At 39.8% G+C, this 21,792-nt stretch overlaps 1 protein-coding gene across 4 annotated transcripts in view; it reads right to left on the minus strand.

The window, feature by feature from the left end:
* USP48 (ubiquitin specific peptidase 48) overlaps nucleotides 1–21,792 on the minus strand; it is a 95,300-nt gene that overhangs the window by 13,639 nt on the left and 59,869 nt on the right. For all 4 annotated transcript variants that reach the window (XM_081817686.1, XM_081817685.1, XM_081817684.1 and 1 more), the window contains 8 exons: nucleotides 20,456–20,527; nucleotides 13,626–13,750; nucleotides 13,341–13,463; nucleotides 13,001–13,062; nucleotides 12,653–12,763; nucleotides 10,999–11,129; nucleotides 10,546–10,652; nucleotides 1,841–1,945 (listed from right to left, as the gene is read on the minus strand). In XM_081817686.1, coding sequence (XP_081673812.1) covers nucleotides 1,841–1,945; nucleotides 10,546–10,652; nucleotides 10,999–11,129; nucleotides 12,653–12,763; nucleotides 13,001–13,062; nucleotides 13,341–13,463; nucleotides 13,626–13,750; nucleotides 20,456–20,527 — 836 coding nt within the window. The remainder of the gene's footprint in view (nucleotides 1–1,840; nucleotides 1,946–10,545; nucleotides 10,653–10,998; nucleotides 11,130–12,652; nucleotides 12,764–13,000; nucleotides 13,063–13,340; nucleotides 13,464–13,625; nucleotides 13,751–20,455; nucleotides 20,528–21,792) is intronic.

A 21,792-nucleotide genomic window follows, 5' to 3' on the forward strand; every position in this document is an offset into this window, starting at 1 on the left:
AATTGCTGTGGTTATAACCACAATGAATAAAACTAGACATTCAAAAAAACTGGCTTCCCAAAAATCTACATCACTTGAAAATATAAAAAGTTTTCTAAATAACTCAGGCTGAAAAGCAAAGCTTGAAACAGAAGCTAAGGACAGACAATATGAAGATACATATCAAGCTTTACAAAGTAATTTACGAAGTTTACTAGAAGAACAAAAAATGAAGTCAGTGACAACTGACTTGAAAAAAAGATGAGATTTCCAACTGATTATTAAACCATACTTCCAAGACATAATCATTAAAACAGTATCGTACTGCCAGCCAAGCAATGCAAGAGAATAGTGTCCTAAGTCTGGTGGATATGTTCACTGCCCAAAACCCATGGGATTTTAATGTAGCAACCAAAATGAGCAAACAAACGAGTTTGTGGATCTCTGCCTTGCAAGGCAGATGAGGCGATGGGGACATGAGATGAGGTGATGACAAATACGGTTAGAAACTGACCACAAAGATATGTTTGCAAACTCCAATCAAGGGATCATTTCAAAAACCATCCCAAGAAACATTAAGACCTATATCTACAAAGGTCTGAATAAGCACAGTATTTATAACGTCCCGTCAAAATTCCGTCTGCAATCCTGTAAAATGTATAAGTTTGGCTATTTCTGAACCAAAGCGGCCCTCCAGTGCTGACTGACTGAAGCATAAATTTGAATGAGTGGCGGATCATGGTCAGCAGGGTGGTGCACAAAGTGTGCAATTTTATCCTTTTTCATAGGTATTCACAGTGAGCGTTTTAGGAGATCCAACAAGCCATGGAAAACAAATGGGGCTATCTCTCTGTACCAGCTGGAAAACTACAAGTAACATTTACCTCCGGGAGACCAAGATTGTAGTCAAGAGGGCTTTTCAGACTTTCTTAATGTTGAAAATGAAGTAATAGTATCAGTGTGTACAGGGAGCCCAACAAACCCAGATAGCTCTGCTCTGTAACAGATTCAGATACAGCACATGGCCATTTTAACACTTTTATTCCTTCAGGGAGAAGGTTAACCATAATTTGACTATTGTATTTTAGCAGTAAAGAAAGAAAATACATGTCTCATCTGTTAAACCTAAACTCTAATTAGAGTAGAAATTCCATGAATTTAAGGTATCCATAAAGTACCCTGAAACACAGTGGTCTGAGTTTTTGAGAAGCTGAAACTTACCGACACCTTGTATCAATCATATTCCCACTTTATTTCCTGTTCTTGTTACTTTTCTCCAATAACACTATGAATATGCACAATATAATCAAGCAACCAAATAAGTGGGATAGAAAACCATAACAAAATACACAGAAAACAGATAATTTTAGGAGAAAAAGATTAAATTTATCATAATGAAATACAAAAGACGAATGCTGAACTGGTCATTTGATTAACACTAAGAGATGCAGAAATCTCTTCTATAAACTCCATTAGTAAGACCACAGTATATTTTGTTTGTAATGAAGGAAACTGAGTTAATGTTTTCATACTTAAATAATCCATGAATAAACAACAAACCAAGATATGGATCTCATTTTAGTCTTTTTTTCCAGCAAAAGATTTAATCATTGTATTCTATTTTAACCTTTCTTACTCAGTAGCAACAAATATATTAATTCTGGAATAATGCAGTTCACGGCTTTTTGAGAGAAATCAGGGTTGCCACTGCAAGCCATGAAAACTAAGCAAAGAGGGCAAACAAAGAAGGGAGCTGAGAACCAATGTCCCATGGAAGGGATGGAGCAATTTCCAGGGACCTGGAGTGGCTGCTTTCAGAACGACGGAAGGTAGGACAATAAAAAGCAGCTTCGACACATACTTGATTAAAATCTGGATCTTTTTCTCCATCTGGTTTAGTTTCTTCCTTATCCTCCTCTGTTTCAGAACTACTCACATTCAGCTCCGGAGCTGAATCCTTCATCACCTGAATGCAAACACAGACGAGAAGATGGTTAGACCTGTGCAGGGCAGGCTATGGAGGGTGTGGGGGCTTTATCACTGGGGGGATAAGAGACCCAGCAGAGGATAGAGACTCAAGGGCTGGCTCCTGTACTCTTTTAACATATCAGTTTTTATCCTAGGATTTACTCACGTGTAATGTGGTCACCATAAACATAAGCATTATCTGCAGAAGAATTATTATTACTGGGCTTTTACAATGATGTTATTTTGCAGAAGTTCAAAGATGCTCTAAATTTTAGCTAGCATGGGGACTATCAAACCATGCAGACAACAGGAGCCACAATACTTCCTTAAGACCGAGACAAGGAAGGATGGAGGAAATGCTCTTTTACATTATGAAATACTGTTATAAACTCAAAATAAATACTAAAACCTTAGATAAGCTGGATACTATTTTATTTTTTTTTTTTTTTTAAGATTTTATTTATTTATTTGAGAGAGAGAGAATGAGAGAGAGCACATGAGAGGGGGGAGGGTCAGAGGGAGAAGCAGACTCCCCGCCAAGCAGGGAGCCCGATGCGGGACTCGATCCCGGGACTCCAGGATCATGACCTGAGCCGAAGGCAGTCGCTCAACCAACTGAGCCACCCAGGCACCCCATGGATACTATTTTAGATACCAAAGTATACACGGACTAACAGGCACAAAAGACAAACTTTTAGAGGAAACACAGAAATTGATACTGGTTAACTGCACTTTCTCAGCAAATGAGGAAATAAAGGCCTTAGTTCAGCTTGTGAAGCAGAACCCAAAACCTTAAGAGCATAATCTGTAAATTATCTTCCTAAAACCAAGTGTTTGGTAACAGTCGTGAAATAAAATGTAGTTTAGTCTCTAATTCCAAAAATCCTGGAATCAAATTAATGACATGCCCAGAGATCTAGGTCAGGATCTACCTAAGAGCCATTCCTAATATGATAGAAATGCTCCAAATCCAATCCACAGCACACCCCTGCTCCCAAAATATACCCAAATCTGTCTCCATCTACTCTTAGAGATCAGGGCAAGAGACTCTATACCGGCCTTCCTTATTCCCATTCTGTCGCTGCCAATTTCAAACACAATGGCCAGGGTCACCTCTTTAAAGCATAAATCTATTCACACCATGACCTTGCTTGCACTTCTCCAATGGCTTACATCTATACTCTGAATAAAAGCCCAAATCCTTGGTATGATGTATAAAATGTGACAGGATTTGTCCCTTGCTCCCTATCACCATCCTTCATTGGAAGAGACCTCACGTTAAACTACTGCTGTCCCTCTATGGTAGCCAGTGGGTACATGTGGCTGTTTAAATTGAAATGAATTAAAAATTCAGTTCCTTAGTCACCATAGCCACAGTCACATGTGGCTATTGGCTACTAGAGCATACAGCGAGGACAAAGACCACTTCTATCACTACCGGAAGCTCTCCTGGACAGGGCTGCCCTGCACAATGGACTCTACTGCTTAAGCACATGAGGCTTATCCCTCTGCCTGAAGTACCCTTCACAGGCTGGCGTGCTGCAGTGGACACTCAGGTAAACAACTCCTCCAAGACCTGTTTCTTGTCCATTTCCCATCTAACACTGCTACCTCCACCTCTGTCGGTCTCCGACTTTACCCTGCCAGATTTTCTTCAAAAACACTCATTCCTGTGTAATCATCTTATGAATTTATGGGTTTATTCCTGTTTTTTTGATTGGGTGTTCTAGATCTTTTTAAAAATAGAAATATAGGGCACCTGGGTGGCTCAGTTGGTTAAGCAACTGCCTTCGGCTCAGGTCATGATCCCAGGGTCTCTGCAGGGAGCCTGCTTCTCCCTCTCCCTCTGCCTGCCACTGCCCCTGCTTGTGCTCTCTCTCTCCGACAAATAAATAAATAAAAACAGAAATACAAAGTTACAAAAACTGTTTTCCGGTAATGAGAACTTTTAAGATTTACTTTTTAAGCAACTTTCAATTTTGCGATATAATTATTATTGACTATAGCCACCACATACTCTATACACCCATGACTTATTTTAGTTGTCTCTCTTGATCTCCTTCACTCATTTCACTCATCCTCCCACACCAACCCTGGCAACCACAAATCTATTCTCCATATCGATGAGTTTAATTTGTTTTGTTTATTAGATTCTATATACAAGTAAAATCATACGGTATTTACTTTTTCTGTCTGACTTATTTCATGTGCACAGTACCCTCAAGGTCCATCCATGTGGTCACAAATGGCAAGACTTCACTATTTTTTATGACTGAATAGTATTCCACTGGGCACACAAATACAATTTCATTTTCCATTCATCTATCAACAAACACCTAGGTTATTTCCATCTTGGCTATTGCAAATAATGGTGCAGGGAACACAGGGGCACATATCTTTTAGATTTAGCATTTTTGTTTTCTTTGGATAAATACCCAGAAACAGAATTGCTGGATCATATGGTAATTCAAGGAACCTCCATCCAGTTTTCCATAGTGGCTGCGCTAATTTACATTCCCACCAATAGTGCACAAGAGTTCCCTTTTTCTCGACATGCTCCCAAAATGCTTCTTCTTTTTTTTTTTAGATTTTATTTGACAGCACACAGGAGAGGGAACTCAAGCAGGGGGAGTGGGCCAGGGAGAAGCAGGCTTTCTGCTGAGCGGGGAGCCTGATGCAGGCCTCACCCAGGACCCTGAGATCATGACCTGAGCCAAAGGCAGACACTTAATGACTAAGCCACCCAGGCGCCCCTCTTCTCCTTTTAATAGACATTTTGACTGGTGTGATGTGATTGCTCATTGTTGTTTAGGTTTGCATTTCCCTGTTGATAGTGATGCTACACTTCTTTCCACGAGGATGTTAGCCATCTGTATTTCTTCTTTGGAGAAATGTCTCTTCAGATTCTCTGCCAATTTTTGATCCAATTTTGTGCTGTATGAATTCTTTGTATATTTTGGATTATAACCCTTTATGGTATATGATCTGCAAATACCTCCTTCCGTGCAGTAGGTTGCTGATGGTTTCCTTCACTGTGCAGATTTCAGACTGCTGTGGTCCCATTTATTTATTTATTTTTTTTGCTTTCATTGCCTTTGGAATCAATCGAAAAAAGTATCATTACGAGGGATATCAAGAGCTTGTTGCCTGTTTTCTTCTAGGAGTTTCATGGTTTCTGTTCTTACATTCAAGTCTTTAATCCATTTTGAGTTGATTTTTGTGTGAGATGTGAGCTAGTGGTCCAGTTTCGTACTTTTCCATGTGGCTGTCCACTTTTCCCAGCACCATTTATTGAAGAGATTGTTCCTACCCCAGTGTATATTCTAGCCTCCTTTGTGGCAAAATACTTGACCATATATGCTTCAGTTTATGCCACTGATTAATGTGTCTGATTTTATGCCCATACCATACTGTTTTGATTAGTGTAGATTTATAATATAGTTTAAATCACAAAGAGTGCTGCCTCTAGCTTTTTTCTTCTATCTCAAGACTACTTTGGCTATTAAAGATCTATTGTGGTTCCATACAAATTTTAGGGTTGTTTTTGTTCTATTTCTGTTAAAAAAAAAAAATGCCATTGCGATTTTGATAGGGGTTGCACTGAATCTGTAGACTGCTTTAGGTAATATTGCATTTTTACAGTATTAATTTTTTTCAATTCATTAGCAAGGAATATCTTTTTTTAAAAGATTTATGTACTTGACAGAGAGAGACACAGTGAGAGAGGGAATACAAGCAGGGGGAGTGGGAGAGGGAGAAGCAGGCTTCCCGCTGAGCAGGGAGCCTGATGCGGGGGCTTGGTCCCAGGACCCTGGGATATTGACCTGAGCCGAAGGCAGCCGCTTAACCGACTGAGCCACCCAGGCACCCAGTAAGGAATATCTTTCCATTTATTTGTGTCTTTAATCTTATCATTCTTATAGTTTTCAATGTATAGACCTTTTACCTCCTTGGTTAAATTTATTCTTTTTTTTTTTTTTAAGGATTTTACTTATGAGAGCTACAGAACAAGCAGGGGGAAGGGAAGAGGGAGGAACAGCCAGACGCAGGGCTCAATCCCAAAACCCTGAGATCCTGACCTGAGCCGAAGGGAGAGACTTAACCAACTGAACCACCCAGGTGCCCCATATTTTATTCTTTTTGATGGCATTGTAAAGGAGATTATTTCCTTAATTTCTATGATAGCTCATTGCTAGATGTATAAAAATGCAACTAATTTTTTTTTTTAAGTAAGCAATATGCCCAAGGTTGGGTTTGAACTCACAACTCTGAGGTCAAGAGTCACATGCTCTAGGACTGAGCTAGGCAGGCGCTCTGCCACTGATTTTTTATATATTAATTTTTGTGCCCTCCAATGTTATTAAATAAATAAATGGATATTGAATTTTATCAAATTCTTTTCTGCATCTACAGAAAGGATCATGATTTTATCCATTTTATTAATGTGGTGTATCACGTTGACTGATCTGCAGATGAGCCATCCTTGCATCCCTGGAATAATTCCAACTTGATCAGTGTATGTTTGTTTTTTTTTTTTTGACAGAGAGAGAACAAGCACGCACACATAAGCAGGGAGAGTGGGAGAGGGAGAAGCGGGCTCCCTGCTGAGCAAGGAGCCCAATGTGGGGCTCGATCCCAGGACCCTGGGATCATGACCTGAGCCGAAGGCAGACACTTAACCACCTGAGCCACCCAGCCACAACTGTGTGTCCCTTTTAACATATTGTTAAATGCAGTTTGCTATATTTTGTTGAGGATATCTGCATCTATGTTCACAAGGGGTAGTGGCCTGTAATTTTCTTTTTATGCAGTATCCTTGTTGGTCCCATAAAGTAAGTTTGGGAGCATTCCTTCATCCTCAATTTTTTGGAAGAGTTTGAGAAGGATTGGTATTAAATCTTCATTGAAAGTTTGGTAGAATTCACCAGTAAAGCTATCTGGTCCTGGACTTTTTTTTTTTTTTTTTTTTTTTTAAGAATTTATTTATTTATTCATGAGAGACAGAGAGAGAGAGGCAGAGGGAGAAGCAGGCTCCCAAGGATCAGGGAGCCTGATGTGGGACTCGATCCCAGGACCCTGGGATCATGACCTGAGCTGAAGGCAGATGCTTAACCATCTGAGCCACTCAGGTGCCCCTGGTCCTGGACTTTTGTTTTGATTAATGGTATTCACAGTGAGCGTTTTAGTCTTAGAAAATTGTGTATTTCCAGAAATACATCCATGTCATCTAGGTTTTTATTCAGTTTTCTTCTTGTAATTGATTTCCAGTTTCATACCAATGTGGCTGGAAAAGATGCTCGATATGATTTCAGTCTTCTTCAATTTACTGAGACTTGTTTTGTGAACCAGTGTATTACCTATCCTGGAGAATGGCCCATGTCCATTTGAGAAGAATGTGTAATCTGCTGTTTTTAGATGGAATGTTCTGTATATTTCTATTAAGTCCATGTGGTCCGATGTATAATTTAAGGCTGATGTTTCCTTACTGATTTTTCTATCTGGATGATCTATTCATTGATAAAAGTGGGGTATGAAAGGCCCCTAGTAGTACTGCACTTGCTGTCAACTTCTCCCTTCACCTCTGTTAACATCTGTCTTAAGTATTTAGGTACTCCTATGTTGGGTCCATATTTACGAATGCTTTAAGCTCTTGAGGGATTGACTCCTTTATCATTATGTAATGCCCATTCTTGTCTATTAGTCTTTTTTAAAATCTCTTTGATATACATAGCTTTCTATTGGTTTCCATTTGCATGAAACACCTTTTTGCATCCCTTTATTTACAGTCTGTGTGTGTCCTTACTGACATGAGTCTCTTATAGGCAACATATAGATGGGGGATGTGTCTTGTGTTTTCATTTTTTTTTTTAATCCATTCAGCTACTCTGTCTTTTGACTGGAGAATTTAGTCCATTTACATTTAAAGTATACTTTCTGTTCCTTCTCTTGCTTTCCTCCCTTGTGGTTTGATGACTTTGTTTAGTTCTTTCTCATTATTTTTTGCGTATATATGATAGGTTTTTGCTTTTGGTTAACGTTAAGACTCACACTAACAACTTACATATAATACCAGTATATTTTTAAATTGATAGCAAGTTAAACACTTTCTGTAATCGTCTTTTTAATCCTCCAATGTTTTGTTTTTGATGTCATTTTCTACATCTTTTTATTTTTTTAATCCCTTAATTATTACAGTTATACCCATTATTACTACGCCTTTTAAGCTTCAGACTTGCTTTATAAGTGATTAATCCACTTTCTTTACTATATATTTACCTTTACCAGTGAGATTTTTACTGTCACATGTTTTCTTATTACTAATTGGTACCCTTTCTGTTCACCTTAAAGAAGTACCATTAATATTTCCCAGAGGGCTGGTTTAGTGGTGATGAACTCCTTTAGCTTTTGCTTGTCAGGAAAACTGTTTATCGTTCCTTTAATTCTGAATAATATCCTTGCCAGGTAGAGTGTTCTCGGATAGAAGTGTTTTTCTTTCAGCCCTTTATATAGGTCATTATCACTCCCTTCTGGCATGAAAAGTTCTTGTTAGTAACTCTTACGGAGGTCCCCTTATATGAAACAAGTTGTTTTTCTCTTGCTACATTTAAGAATCTCTACGTTTGACATTTTAATTATAATGTGTCATGGTGTGGGACTTTTGGGGTTCTTTTAGTTTGGAACTTTTCTAGGTGTCCTGGGTCCAGGTGTCTGTTTCCATCCCAGATTAGGGAAATTTTCAGCCATTATTTCTTCAAAGAAGTTTTCTGCTCATTTAGCTCTTCCCTCTTCTGGGACCTCTATAAGATGAATGTTGTTGGATGTTGTACCATAGGTCCCTTAAGCTAGCTTCATTTTTTAAAATTCTTTTTCCTTTCGGCTGCCTGGGTAGCTCAGTAGGTTAAATGTCCAACTCTCAATCTCAGCTCACCTCTTGATCTCAGGGTCGTGAGTTCAAGCCCCATGATGGGCTCCACACTGGGCATGCAGTCTACTTAAAAAAAAAATTCTTTTCTTTTTACTGCTTGGGCGAGTTCTACTGCTGTCTTCCAGATCACTTATCTTCCTTCTCCTTGATCTAGTCTCCTGTTGAAACCTGACAGTATATTTTTCACATCAGTTACTGCAATCTTCAGCTCTGTGACTTCTGTTTGGTCCTTTCATATTTTCTATCTCTTTGTTTAATGAAATTTTCTCTGTATTCATCCATATTCTCCCAAATTCTGTGAGCATTTTTATGACCGTTACTTTGAACACTTTATTAGGTAAATTACTTATGTCTGTTTCATTAAGGTTTTGATTGAGGGTTTTATCTTGTTCTTTTTTGGAACCTATTCCTGTGTTTCCTCTTTTTGCTTGACCAGCTATTCTTATGTGTTAGGTGAAACTATCTCTCCCAGTCTTGAATGGGTAGCCCTGTATAAGCACTGAACCTTACCGTTCACCTTTCAACTTCTAGGTTGTCTGTCAAACGGTCTGATTGTTTCAGACCTATGGGGCCCAGAAATGCAATCCCCTCTGGCCACAAGAACCCACTGCCCAATGGGCATTCCCTGAGGAGACTGCATGCTTGCTGGCTTTGGGGTACCCCAGGGAGATGGGGCTGTGGTACTCTGCAGCAAGTGCACAGCACACTAGCAGGTTACAGAGTACAAAACTGGTACCCACCAGTGTGGGCACTAGCAAGGTGGAGAATGTCAAAGGGTGCCCTCCAGTGGCTCCAGTCCCTGAAGAGAGTCCCAACAGGCTTTAACCCCTCTAGCAGAAGCTTTAAGATTAGCAAATGAATTTCCTTCACTTATGATCTAGGCCTTTTGCAAACCACCGCTTTTGCATGGGGCCCCAGAGTAAGTCAGCCTGTGCACGAGGTCTTTAAAAAGCATAATCTCCATTCTCTACAGCCATATGGTTCTCCTAGATGGAAGCCCCCTTGCTTTCAAAGTCATTTGAGGGACTGCCCAAGAGCGGGCGGGCCTGATGTGGGGCACAAACCCTTCTCTCCTCAGGAAAGAGTTCCATATTTGTGAGACTCCTCCCATGGTGGGTTGCTGTGCTGGGGGGTGGTGTTTTTGGCGAGACTGTTATCTCTGCTTCTCCTACCCATCTTGATGTGACCCCTTTATCCTTTGTGGAGCAGCTGTTTAGCTAATTTTCAAGTTCTTTTCAGAGATAATTATTCTGTATATAGCTGTAGATTTACTGGATCCTGGGAGGAGGTTACATTCAGGATCTTCCTATGCTGCCATACTGAACCATCTCCCTTTCTGGGTTTATTCTTGGTCTTCCTCACTAGGTACAAATATTCTTGAGGACAGGTACCTGGTCTGTTGTCTTTACCACTGTGTTACCTCCATACCAAGACCATTCCTGGCACACATCTGACATTCAATAATTATTTGTGTATCAAATTTATAACTGACTAAATCCACATATAATCACATAAGTATTCATTTTGAATTCTTATCCAATTTGAATTCTTAAGCCAAATAGCTCCAAGGAAATAAAAAATGTGATCTTAAGGCAGGCTTCAGTGAAAATCCATCAGCAAGTCAAAAATCAAACTTGATCATTACTAGTCATGGCCACGAGAGGGACTGGTACCTTTTTGTTATCCACAACTTTATGGACATAGATGGTGGCTTGAGTGTATTCACGTAGGTCCCTCTGCTGTTGACACAATAAGCCCTCTCTGCATTCTGGACAGAGTTCTAAAAAACAAAGTAAAACACAAGTGGCTGGGGAATTAATATAAAAGAACCAAAAACCCATAAACATACAGCAAAGTTACCAGTGAGTATTCATTAAATAACTATTACTCTTATTTTCTATTAATTGTTGTATTCTGTTGTATGTTAATACCAGTAAGAAAATTCATTTACTATCAACAGTAAACATACAAATAATGAGAGGGGTATATAATTCCCACCTGGGGTGTTATTAGTTTGGACCTGAACACATGATTATTAATTTTAAATAGGGAATACAATTGTGATATAATCTCCTTCCCTCTTAAAATGTCAAGTTTTAACTATATGAACAAAAATGAAAACTTACTTGGCTCAGAAATATACTGTGTTTCTGAAGGGTTTGCATCTCCCACTTCAGTTCTTGTGATTTTAATTATATGATCCACAACAAAGAGTTTTTGTATCATTTGCCACTCACTGGGCCATATGAGAGCTATACTGTGCAAAAAAACACACAACATGCCTTAAGACACATGGAAATTAACAGAATTAACATAATGCATTAGTTTCCTAAACCCAAATCACCAAATCACTAAGACCAGTATTTAATATAGAAAAGTTAAGAAGAGGGCGCCTGGGTGGCTCAGTTGGTTAAGCAACTGCCTTCGGCTCAGGTCATGATCCCGGAGTCCTGGGATCGAGTCCCACATCGGGCTCCCGGCTCAGCGGGGAGCCTGCTTCTCCCTCTGACCCTCTCCCCTCTCATGCTGTTTCTCTGTCTCTCTCTTTCTCTCAAATAAATAAATAAAATCTTTAAAAAAAAAAAAGAAAGAAAAGTTAAGAAGAAAAAGATACATCATCCTCAACAATGAACAGTAGTTTTCTTCATACAAAAGGAGGGTATTAGAGCAGTGAAACGCAAGATTCACATTACAGGAATCAACACGTCTAAATCTCAACAACTGAAACTGAATGAAGGATAAATATTGTATGATGTCCATTTGTAAAAAAAAAACACCAACATTTTTAAATATGCCAAAGATTACTCTCTAAGTAGTACTTTCTGAGCAAGGTAACCCTCAACTTCAGGCCCGTGCTTGTTGTGAGCAGAACAACGGGAGAGAAAAAAGGAGGAAGGGAAGAAAGGTTAAGACTGAGGGGCCTTCAGTTTTATTTGAATTATTTAACATTTAAGCTGCCTGGTACACACATTTGTATTATTATAGATATTTTCCTGATGTCTAGCATTTACAACACCCCCCACAAAGAGGAAGGAAGGAAAAAAAAAGCTAGAAGAGAACCTAGAAGAAAAAAAATATATTAAATGTAAGCTTCCCTAAATGATGTGAAAGTATTAACATGAATAGTAAACTCCCTACCTCTACGCTTAGTCCCAAAGGAATGGTTATTTATGTGTTCCAATCTTTATGGTTTATAAGCAATGTCAGAGGCATTCTATGTTCTCTTACATAGTTATCAATTCTTTGAAAAAAGATAAAATGGCAACATCAGGGGTGAATTTCAGACATGAGCCCTTTTGGAAACACTTGAAGAGTGAGTGGCACAAAAACTTTTGACTTTAAGACCCCAGAATTGCAAATGACCAGCTCAGTGGCTCTGCTCTGGTGCCACAATGCCTTCCTCCTCCTCTGTTTGTGGAAGCCTAGTAGCTTCCACAAAACAAGGACAAGTGAGCCCCTGGTGATTATGGGATGCTGGAAGAGGTCTGCTAGAGAGGCAGTATACTGGAACTGGCAGCTTGGGAGAAGAGCAGAGCTCTGGGAAGAACAAGGTAGAGACAGAGTAAGGCAGCCTCTGGCAGCTGTTCACCTTCTATACAGAAGCAGTCTTGCCTCCCCCCTTTTTTTAAAGGGAAGTGCTCACTCATGTAGAGCTTATGAAAGGACAAGCTCCACAGTTCAGCAAAGGCCTAGATCCGTCAAATACACTGTGTCAGATAAAAATTACCTAAACATTCATTATTAATCACTAGAAAAATCACATGAAGAGAAGAAACTCACAGTTTAGAATCTTCTTTGGTCATGGAAGCAAATGTAAACATGAGTCCCCCGTGGGGGCACAGAAGAGCACTGTTTCCAACCGACGACACGGGACTACATCGTGTAGGTTTTCTACTCAAGTAAGACAAGGAGGATCAATATACATCACTACTGCAATCACTCAAGATGTGTAAGATAATTATTTTTACATTTGAAATATATTTAATTCATTTAATGTAAACAAAAGAAAATTTTAGTACATGCTAAAAAAGTAACCATCAAAGGTACTGTGATCAGAACCTTTTTAATCCTTAAAAATACTACAATCAACAAAAACAGAAATAGGAAATAGAAAACTTGGGGCTCTACCTAACAAACTTCCGCCATTCTTCTACGAAAAACTGTGACACGATGTATAGGACATCCGTTTCCTGGAACAGAGAATCACACGCAAATGCCCATTAACCTAAATCTTTTAGGGAAAATGTTTTCCTATATACTGTTGTTCTCCTGTTTCAAGTTTTATAAATATAATGCAAATACAGCCCTCTGCCAAGAAACCGTAAGCTAGAGTAAATCCCCCAATTAGACAACTAAACCAAGAAAATCAGAGGCGCTCTGGGTGGTTCCCAAACAGTTCATTAGGAATTTGGGAAGAGCTTTAAAAAGGTAAGATGAATTCTATTCTCTTCTCTGAGGATCACTATACCTCTGGCCAGTTACTGAGACACGGTCTGTTCCTGTCCTGGAACAAATTTGGAAGAGAAGTCTTTTGCTCATTTGCAATCATCTTATGTAAGGCTTCATTTTCTTCCCCTTCTCTTTCTAAAATCTGTAAGAGAATGAAACAAGAAGCAATCAACCACCCCCTGCTGACAGCACAGTACTTGCCTCCTCCCTACTCCCCCCACAGAAGCACAATGTCAATTCCCCAGGGAAGTCAGTCCAGGGAGGCGGCATGTGATTTCCCCAGACGGCAGCACAGAATCAGTACCTTGCACTGGGAACAGCATTCTCTGTAACTTGGAAACTCAGGAGCCTTTGGAAAGTACTGCTGCAGTTTGCTCCAAGCCTCTTTAGAAACAAGTCTTCTTTCGTTTTCAGATATGCATAACTCCCCTGAGTTTAAAAAAAGAAAATTATATTGGGGTGGGTAAAGCTAAAAAAGGTCAGTACAGAGCCTCCAAATCTATTTCCTATTCCTTCAACCTAAGAAAAATTTGTAGGTACTCTTTTCCTTCTTTCCTATAATTCGCTCTTTCCTTAGTTTCAAAAATCTTTAAATTTCATCTTTAAGGTTATTTAATTCTAAAGGAGCTATCCATTCCTGTATGTCCTTAATCGAGGTTGTGGCTGAAAAACCAGGCAATAAAAAAACAAATGTATGAGACGAGAGCCAGGCACTTCCCATCTTTCTTCCTGCCAGTGAGGAAGCAATGAAAGGAGCTTCTGGGGATCGTGGTACCCTCTGCCAGTGGAGGGTGTTCAAGAGCAATGCACCCCCACTCACACTCAAATGCCACACTTGCCGACAGATTTCTTTTCTCCCACCTGAGAAATAGTATTTTCAAGGTTGGGTCCAATCTTACCAGAACCATTCTCATGTTATCAACTGAAAGTTTAATAAAGCAAGCTCTGTTCAATCAGAAAACCATCTCTAGTCAAAATCCACCTGGCTTGCTTACTACTGCCGTCACCCCAATCTACGGGGACCACTGGAAATCACAGAAGACAGGGCGCCCAGGTGGCTCAGTCAGTTAAGCCTCCAACTTTTAGTTTTGGCTTGGGTCATGACCTCATGGGTCATGGGATCGAGTCCCGAGGCAGGCTCTTCGCTCAGCGGGGAGTCTGTGGGAGATCCTCTCTTCCTCTGCCCACACTGCCCACCCCTGTATGCTTGCTTATTCTTTGTGAAATAAATCTTAAAAAAAGAATAAATAAAATAAATCTTAAAAAAAAAAAAAAAATCCCAGAGGAGAACACTAGTCAGCACCAACCCCCTTCCTCTTCTCGGGTCCCAGAAACGCCCCGGCGGCAGCAGCTCCCAATCTCAAGCGCCCAACATCAGCTTACTGCCTGCTTGCCCACATACGGCTTTCAGGGGGCCTGGGCCTATCTGCTTTCTCTACCCCTCGCTCCCTTTCTGCTTCTACATCTTGTTGTTTTGGCTGCCCCCAATCGATAAATTAGTGAACTGCACTTATGTTATTAGATGCAGTCATTACTCAAAAAACCATCTTTTAAGTTTTCAAAGCCGTACATTTGTTTCTATCCCCGTAAGTAAGAAAAATAAAGCCAGTGACTTTTCAAAGTACTGTAACATCATTTTTTGCTTTACGGATTCTACAAAATAAACTGAGAATCCGTGATCTTGATATACCCAGTCACCACCGTAGGTTGTTTATAATGAAGCTGGAATATGACCTCAGGTCTGTCTCATCCAAACCCCCAAATTTCTAACACCTCAAAATGCATCGTCTTACCTTCTATCTCTTACTGAGCTTTGAATACCCCAAGAAAAGATTGCTTTACAAAACTTATTATCAGAGAAAATAGGTCACACTGTAAAAATTAACTTTCTTTCTGAGTAGGCTGTTGACTTAAATTTCCTGAGGTCATGAAGACCTACTCCAATAAGTCTATCCTCAGACAACCTGGGAACTTTTTTTAAGGTTAATTGGATTATCAGATTCTAATTTAGTGCATCTTTATGGTGAAATATAATGCAGCCATAAAAAAGATGACAGCAGATTTCCACAATCTGATTTAAAAGAACTCCAAGGCAATTATAACTTTAAAGTGATTTCTTTCTTCTCCCCCCACCCCAAAAGGACTGAAGACTATATATGTGCTGTATCTGTACATACATGGTTCAGAAAAGGTACGTGAACAAAGGAAACAGTAACACAAACACACACACACTTTAATGGGATTTCCTGTCACTGGGGACGTGTTGCCCTTGTTCTGATGGGAGGGCATTTCTACTTAATGACTTGTCGTAATGCTGGATGTGTATAAAAACAACCTAAATTTATTTCTGAAGTCAGAAGACTATTTTAATAAACCATTTTATTGCAGTTTCATTTAATAAAGTCCTTCCCTGTACTTCTTATATCATGTTCCTAAATTTAGTGTCCTATCATTTTAATAACCGCCATGACTAAACATAACTGAATCTTGTTTATGACCTTACAATCACTAACTTTTACTTGTGGTATATGAATTTTTAGACATGTATCCTGTAATAAGTATCACTTTCCTAAATTTGAAAAGAAAAAGCCAATCAACGAAATTCATCCTGGAGCAACATCTCCCAACACAAGATCAAATTAGCCATGAGAGATCAAATTCAACAAACACACTGGATAACCTAATACCCAAGGATTCTTCGGGTAAACACAGAAATCTAGTAAACGATGAGTTTAGATTGTGCATACATACCCTCACCCACAAAATCTACTTCAAACCATAATAACTTGGGGGTACAGAGCATCTGAAGAACTTATAAAAACAACAAAAAACTGCCAAATTGCCAAGCAAATTGTGTAATAAGAAAGGTTTAGGGGTGCCTGGATGGCTCAGTCAGTTAAGTGACCATCTCTTGATTTCAGCTCAGGTCATGATCTCAGGGCCCTGGGATCCAGCCCCACACTGGGGGTGGGGGGTGGTCCCTGGCTCAGCTGGGCAGTCTGCTTCTCTCTGCCCCTCCCCAGCTCATTAGCAAGCAGGCGCTGTCTCTCTCAAATAAATGAATGAATTTTATTAAAAAAAAAAAAAAAAGAAAGGTTATAGGAAGGTTATCCACTTAAATAAATACAAAATGAACTGCGTAAGAAAGCTTGATACATATAATAGTATCTGCAATAAATACTGAACTCTATAGCAGTAGTAAATCTAATGGAATAGAAGCTGGTGATTAATTCACATAAATCTGATGTATTAAATATACACAGGGCTTTATAGATATATTGGGATTTTACAGTAAAAATATGCAAATTCAAAATAAGGACATCCAGATAAAAATGAAATTTCCAAACTGGACTTTCGGTGACTACTACATAACATTAAACCAGAGTAAAGGGATTTTTTTTTTTAACTTTTTTTAAGATTTATTTACTTGAGAGAGAGAGAGTGTGAGCGTGCGGTGGGGCGAAGGGCAGAGTGAGCTGAGGAGAATCCCAAGGAGAATCCCCACTGCATGTGGAGCCCAACACGGGGCTTGATCTCACAACCCTGAGATCATGAACTGAGCCAAAATCAAGAGTTGGACACTTGCTTAACTGACTGAGCCACCCAGGCGCCCCCAGAGTAAAGGGGTTTAAAAAAAAAAGGTATTAAATCATAATGATGGATAAAGAGAACATAGAGGGAACAATGCCAACAAAACTTTTTGAAGCTTAAAAGGAAATAGATGAGACACAAGAGAAATGAATTTTAAATTGGCAAAAGTCAGGAAGTAACCAGATTTACCACATTGCAGAATTGCACCCCAGTGACCCAGGAATTGGGAGTACACAGAAGTTCAGATGGCATTAAAAAACAGGAGAACAGACCAAAAGTCTGTACTTAGAAGGCAGTAAAATTTTCAGTCCCTTTCCCTATGCCCTATAGGTAACAAACACTCTACCCACAGAATGCCACAGGCTTCTCTGGCAACTTGCAGCCTCAGGCCCCTGCAGAGTGCAGAGATGAATGTGGTCATGAGCTGAGATGGGGTTAATGTTTCCACACAGAAGCCAGAGACTCCCAAATCCTCTTGTCTCTCATGACCCCAGAGCACTGACAGCCCAGTCTGCACTTTCCAAGAATTAAAGTGGAAGATGCTTATGGAAAAATCTGAGTAGCCCAAGAGCAGATATGGACCGCGGGAACTCCCCACAGCAACAGCCCAGCCAGGGCCCCCTAACAGCAAAGCTCATTGTCACCAGACTCGGCCACACGCATGGCATCCAGGGAGCATCTTGCACAATAGAGGAGGGCAGGCCCACACCAAGGCAGGTTGAGTTGAGATGTCACAACACTGGAGACAAAAATCTTACAAGCTGCCAGAAATGGAAGAAAAAATGTAACCTTTTGGCTTTGGAGAAATGGTATGCTAAAAGGGAACAATTCCTCCCAGTTTCTGACAAAAAATAATTTCCAACAGATAATTATATACCCAGTCTCTGCAAAACTACCCATCAAGTGCAGTGACTTTCAGCAGATAATTCTCACCTCTTCGTGCCTCAGTTTACTCACTCATCAGTATGATGGATATGATAGTAATACTGACCACTCAGGGTTGTTGTAGAGATTCAATGAGTTAATATTTATACACTTATAAAACCACTGGACACAGGGTAAACATTCAGTTCATGTCCACTACCCTCTTATTACTCATTAGTGCTATTACCATCACCACCACAGTTCAGGAATGAGTTTTAATATAAACCTCATGAGTGAAGTGGGTTTCTAAGTAAGGTCCAATATCCTGCACCTGAAAGCCTTGGTCCCAACCTAGTACACTGGAAAGTGAGGTCCACAAAAACAGTCGTTGAAAACCATCCTTTTAAAGTACTAGATAAAGTAAGGGCGCCTGGTTGGCTCAGTGGGTGGAGCACGCGACTCCGGATCTCAGGGCCGTGGGTTCAAGCCCCTTGCTGAGTGTACAACTTATGTAAAAAAATAGTAAAATAAAATACAAGATAATGTAAAACCACTGAGTTGAGATCAAGCTAAAGATCTAAAAACCAGCTCTTGTGCTCAAATTTTCAGCTGAGGAGTGCAGCACAAGTCCTGAAATCACATTCAGCTCTGCCATGCTTTTTGTCACAACTGTAATCCTGAAATGACAGGATGAGTCAAGAGGTGGGAAGACAGAGCAAAAGTCAATGAGTTAAGGGGTAAGATGACAGTCTGAGTTCTGACACCGTTTCAAACAGCTGGGGGGCACTAAGCAGGAAGGTCAGCACTGTGCCACAGATGCCTCAACTCTCAAAAGGGAGGAATGTGCCCCACTGTCTACATTCATGCTATGTTGGTTAAGGGAAAGGAAAGTTGGTATGGGGGCGCCTGGGTGGCTCAGTCAGTTAAGCGTCTGCCTTCGGCTCAGGTCATGATCCCAGGGTCCTGGGATTGAGTCCCGCATCGGGCTCCCTGCTCAGCGGAGAGCCTGCTTCTCCCTCTCTGCCTGCCTGCCTCTCTGTCTACTTGTGCTTCTCTCTATCACTTTGTCAAATAAATAAATAAAATCTTAAAAAAAAAAAAAAAAAAGACAAAAGCTGGTATGAAAGCATCATGAGAAAATTCACTTCACCTTCTTCTACCTACTCAATCTGTCAACCACATGCGAGGTCTTGTCTTCCCTGCTTTGTGCTCCTCCTGTGCACTGCAGTGTAAGCGGGGCCAACTGGGAGGCATGGTGATGGGACAGGAAGGACAAATTGGCTTGGGACCCACAGAGACTCAAATCCACACCCCAAGATGATTCCCCCTCCCAACTATATGGCCAGTAAACAAGTAAGCGCAGTCCCTCAACTAGTCAGCTAAAGCACAATGCGACAATATCCAAAAGACCAGCCTACAAATACCACTCCGGTGACAGCTGTTATCTCTAGTGTCCTCAAGGACTCTTGATATAAAAGGACTAGTGTGCATGAGGGTAGGTGTTGAGATACCATGTACTGGTTCATAATGAACTAGTAAGAACTGAACACAGTCAGGGACGGGGACAATGATGAAGTGGCTTTGAGAAGCAGATGCCTGTTTGACTTTCACAGTGCTAACAGAATGGAAAACCATGTCTCATCTACAACAAGTCCCTTGCAGAGTTACTTATTAGAAGTAAGCACTCCCTAGGACAAATAAGAAATACGTAAGCAGATACATAGAATTAGTGAAAACCTGTAAATTATTGAGAGTACATAGCACACAGCAGCTGGTCAGTAAATGAATATGAAATGAAACAAGAAATAGCCCTGATAATATTAAGAAATGTATAAACACTGTTCTGAAAATGTTCAAGTAGAACAAAGACTCACAGTCATGGGACATAACTGAAATTCTTCCTTTTAAAGTCAAATAGTCCTTCAATGTGGCAAGTGGCAAAAAAGTTTCTTCTCTAAATATGGGAAAATCTTATTTTGTATTTTTTTTTTTAAATATTTTGCAAGGAAAGAACAAAGGATATGAGAGACACTGGTATGAAAACAGGCAGTAAGAAGCTAACTATTAAGGGCGCCTGGGTGGCTCAGTCGTTAAGCGTCTGCCTTCGGCTCAGGTCATGATCCCAGGGTCCTGGGATCGAGTCCCACATCGGGCTCCCTGCTCGACAGGAGGCCTGCTTCTCCCTCTCCCACTCCCCCTGCTTGTGTTCCTGCTCTCGCTGTCTCTCTCTCTCTGTCAAATAAATAAAAAAAATAAAATAAAATAAAATAAAATAAAAAAAAAAGAAGCTAACTATTAAAAAGGATAAAAGAACAGACACGCCTGGGTGGCTCAGCCGGTTGGGCATCTGCCTTCAGCTCAGGTCATGATACCAGGGTCCTGGGATCGAGCCCTGCATTGGGCTCCCTGCTCAGCGGGGAGCCTGCTTCTCCCTCTGCCTGCCTCTCCCCCTGCTTGTGCTCTCTCTCTCTCTCTCTCTGACAAATAAATAAAATTTTTTAAAGTGGGGGGTAAGAGAACAGAAACATTAACAATCAAGCACAGGTTAGAAAGCCTGTTACTCCACCCTGGCTGCTGTGTCAGGGCCTAATCCCTAAGAAATGCGGCAAAACACTAAACAACACATTTATGATACGCTAATGTCAGACTAGCAACGGAAGAGGTATGCTTCCAGCTTACCATGTGGACAAAGAATGTCTTCATTAAAATTTAATTCCTCCTCCTCTTCTTTTCTTTCTTCTTTTGATTCATCTAATCAAAGGAAATACAGATAATAACCACTCTAGCTATTATAGTTGAAGTTTAAAGTAGCAGAGATACGACTGTGCACAATTTTGAACAAAGAAAACTTAAAACATTCTAAAAATTAGACCCAAGTGATTCCTACCTGCTACTGTTAGGAAGTGTTATATTTCTTTCCCTTAAAAGGAAAGAAAATTATCTGAATGGCAGTTTTACTTTTTCAAGATTTAGATTATGCAAGAAAATGTTCCTTTTTTCAAATTGAAAAATACTTTACATATCCTTCCATTAATTCTCGTCAAGCTATTCAGAATACAGGATCATAAACCAAGTTAATCATCTACATGTCATGTCATTTTCACCCACCTATTCTTTTAGGGGTTAAACAGAAAGCTTCAGAAAAGACTAATGAGAAATAAGGACTTAACCTTTAACATCAAAATATATATTAAGAACTGAGCCTTTCCCATTAACATTTCTCTTCCAATACCCACTTTTCCTATCTGTCTACACTGTGTCACCATGAATTTGTAGTTGTGTATACAAGGTACACCGTCAGATAAAAAGTCTGAAGTCTAAGGAGATTACAATAGTTATCCATGGGTTTTAGTTTAAGTACATAAGACATTTAAAGAATATTTATTAATCACATTAAAAAGCTCAGTAGAAAACTGGGCATACGAAGGACACTCTCTCTGTCACATACACAAATACAACTACTTCTCAAATAAAGGACCATGGTCGATCTCGATGATAATTTTGAAAGGCAAAGCCCTGACACTGCTAAATCATTTTTCATATATCAGACTAGTAAAAAGCTGATGTGAAAAGCATACTCTTCATGTGGACAAAAGCATGGAAAAATAAGCCCCCATATGCTTTCTGGAGAAAACTGACCCAATACGTATCAGTACGTATTGGCAATTATAAGTGGGTATGATTCTCTGATCCAACAATGTCTGGGAAGTTATGCATACATAAGGACGCTCACTTTATCTGTTCTTATATACTAATAGTACAAAACTGAAAAAGAATCAGTTAAATAGAATACATCCATACAATGAAATGCAGCCACTAAATAAAAAGAACCAGGTATTCTAAGAGAACAAAATGCACAACTGCATCTACAGGAGTGCCATTATTAAAATACAAAACAAAACCCTATTTTTATAGCAATTATATCTGGTGTAACGGCTTGCAGATTTTACTCTGTACCTTCTGCACTGCTTCAAGCTCTTAAAATCTCTGAATGGAGGAAGGGCGAGAAGAGAAAC

The sequence above is a fragment of the Leptonychotes weddellii genome, chromosome 4 (assembly GCF_054177405.1).
Source record: "Leptonychotes weddellii isolate Sample4059 chromosome 4, ASM5417740v2, whole genome shotgun sequence".
Lineage (NCBI taxonomy): Eukaryota > Metazoa > Chordata > Mammalia > Carnivora > Phocidae > Leptonychotes > Leptonychotes weddellii.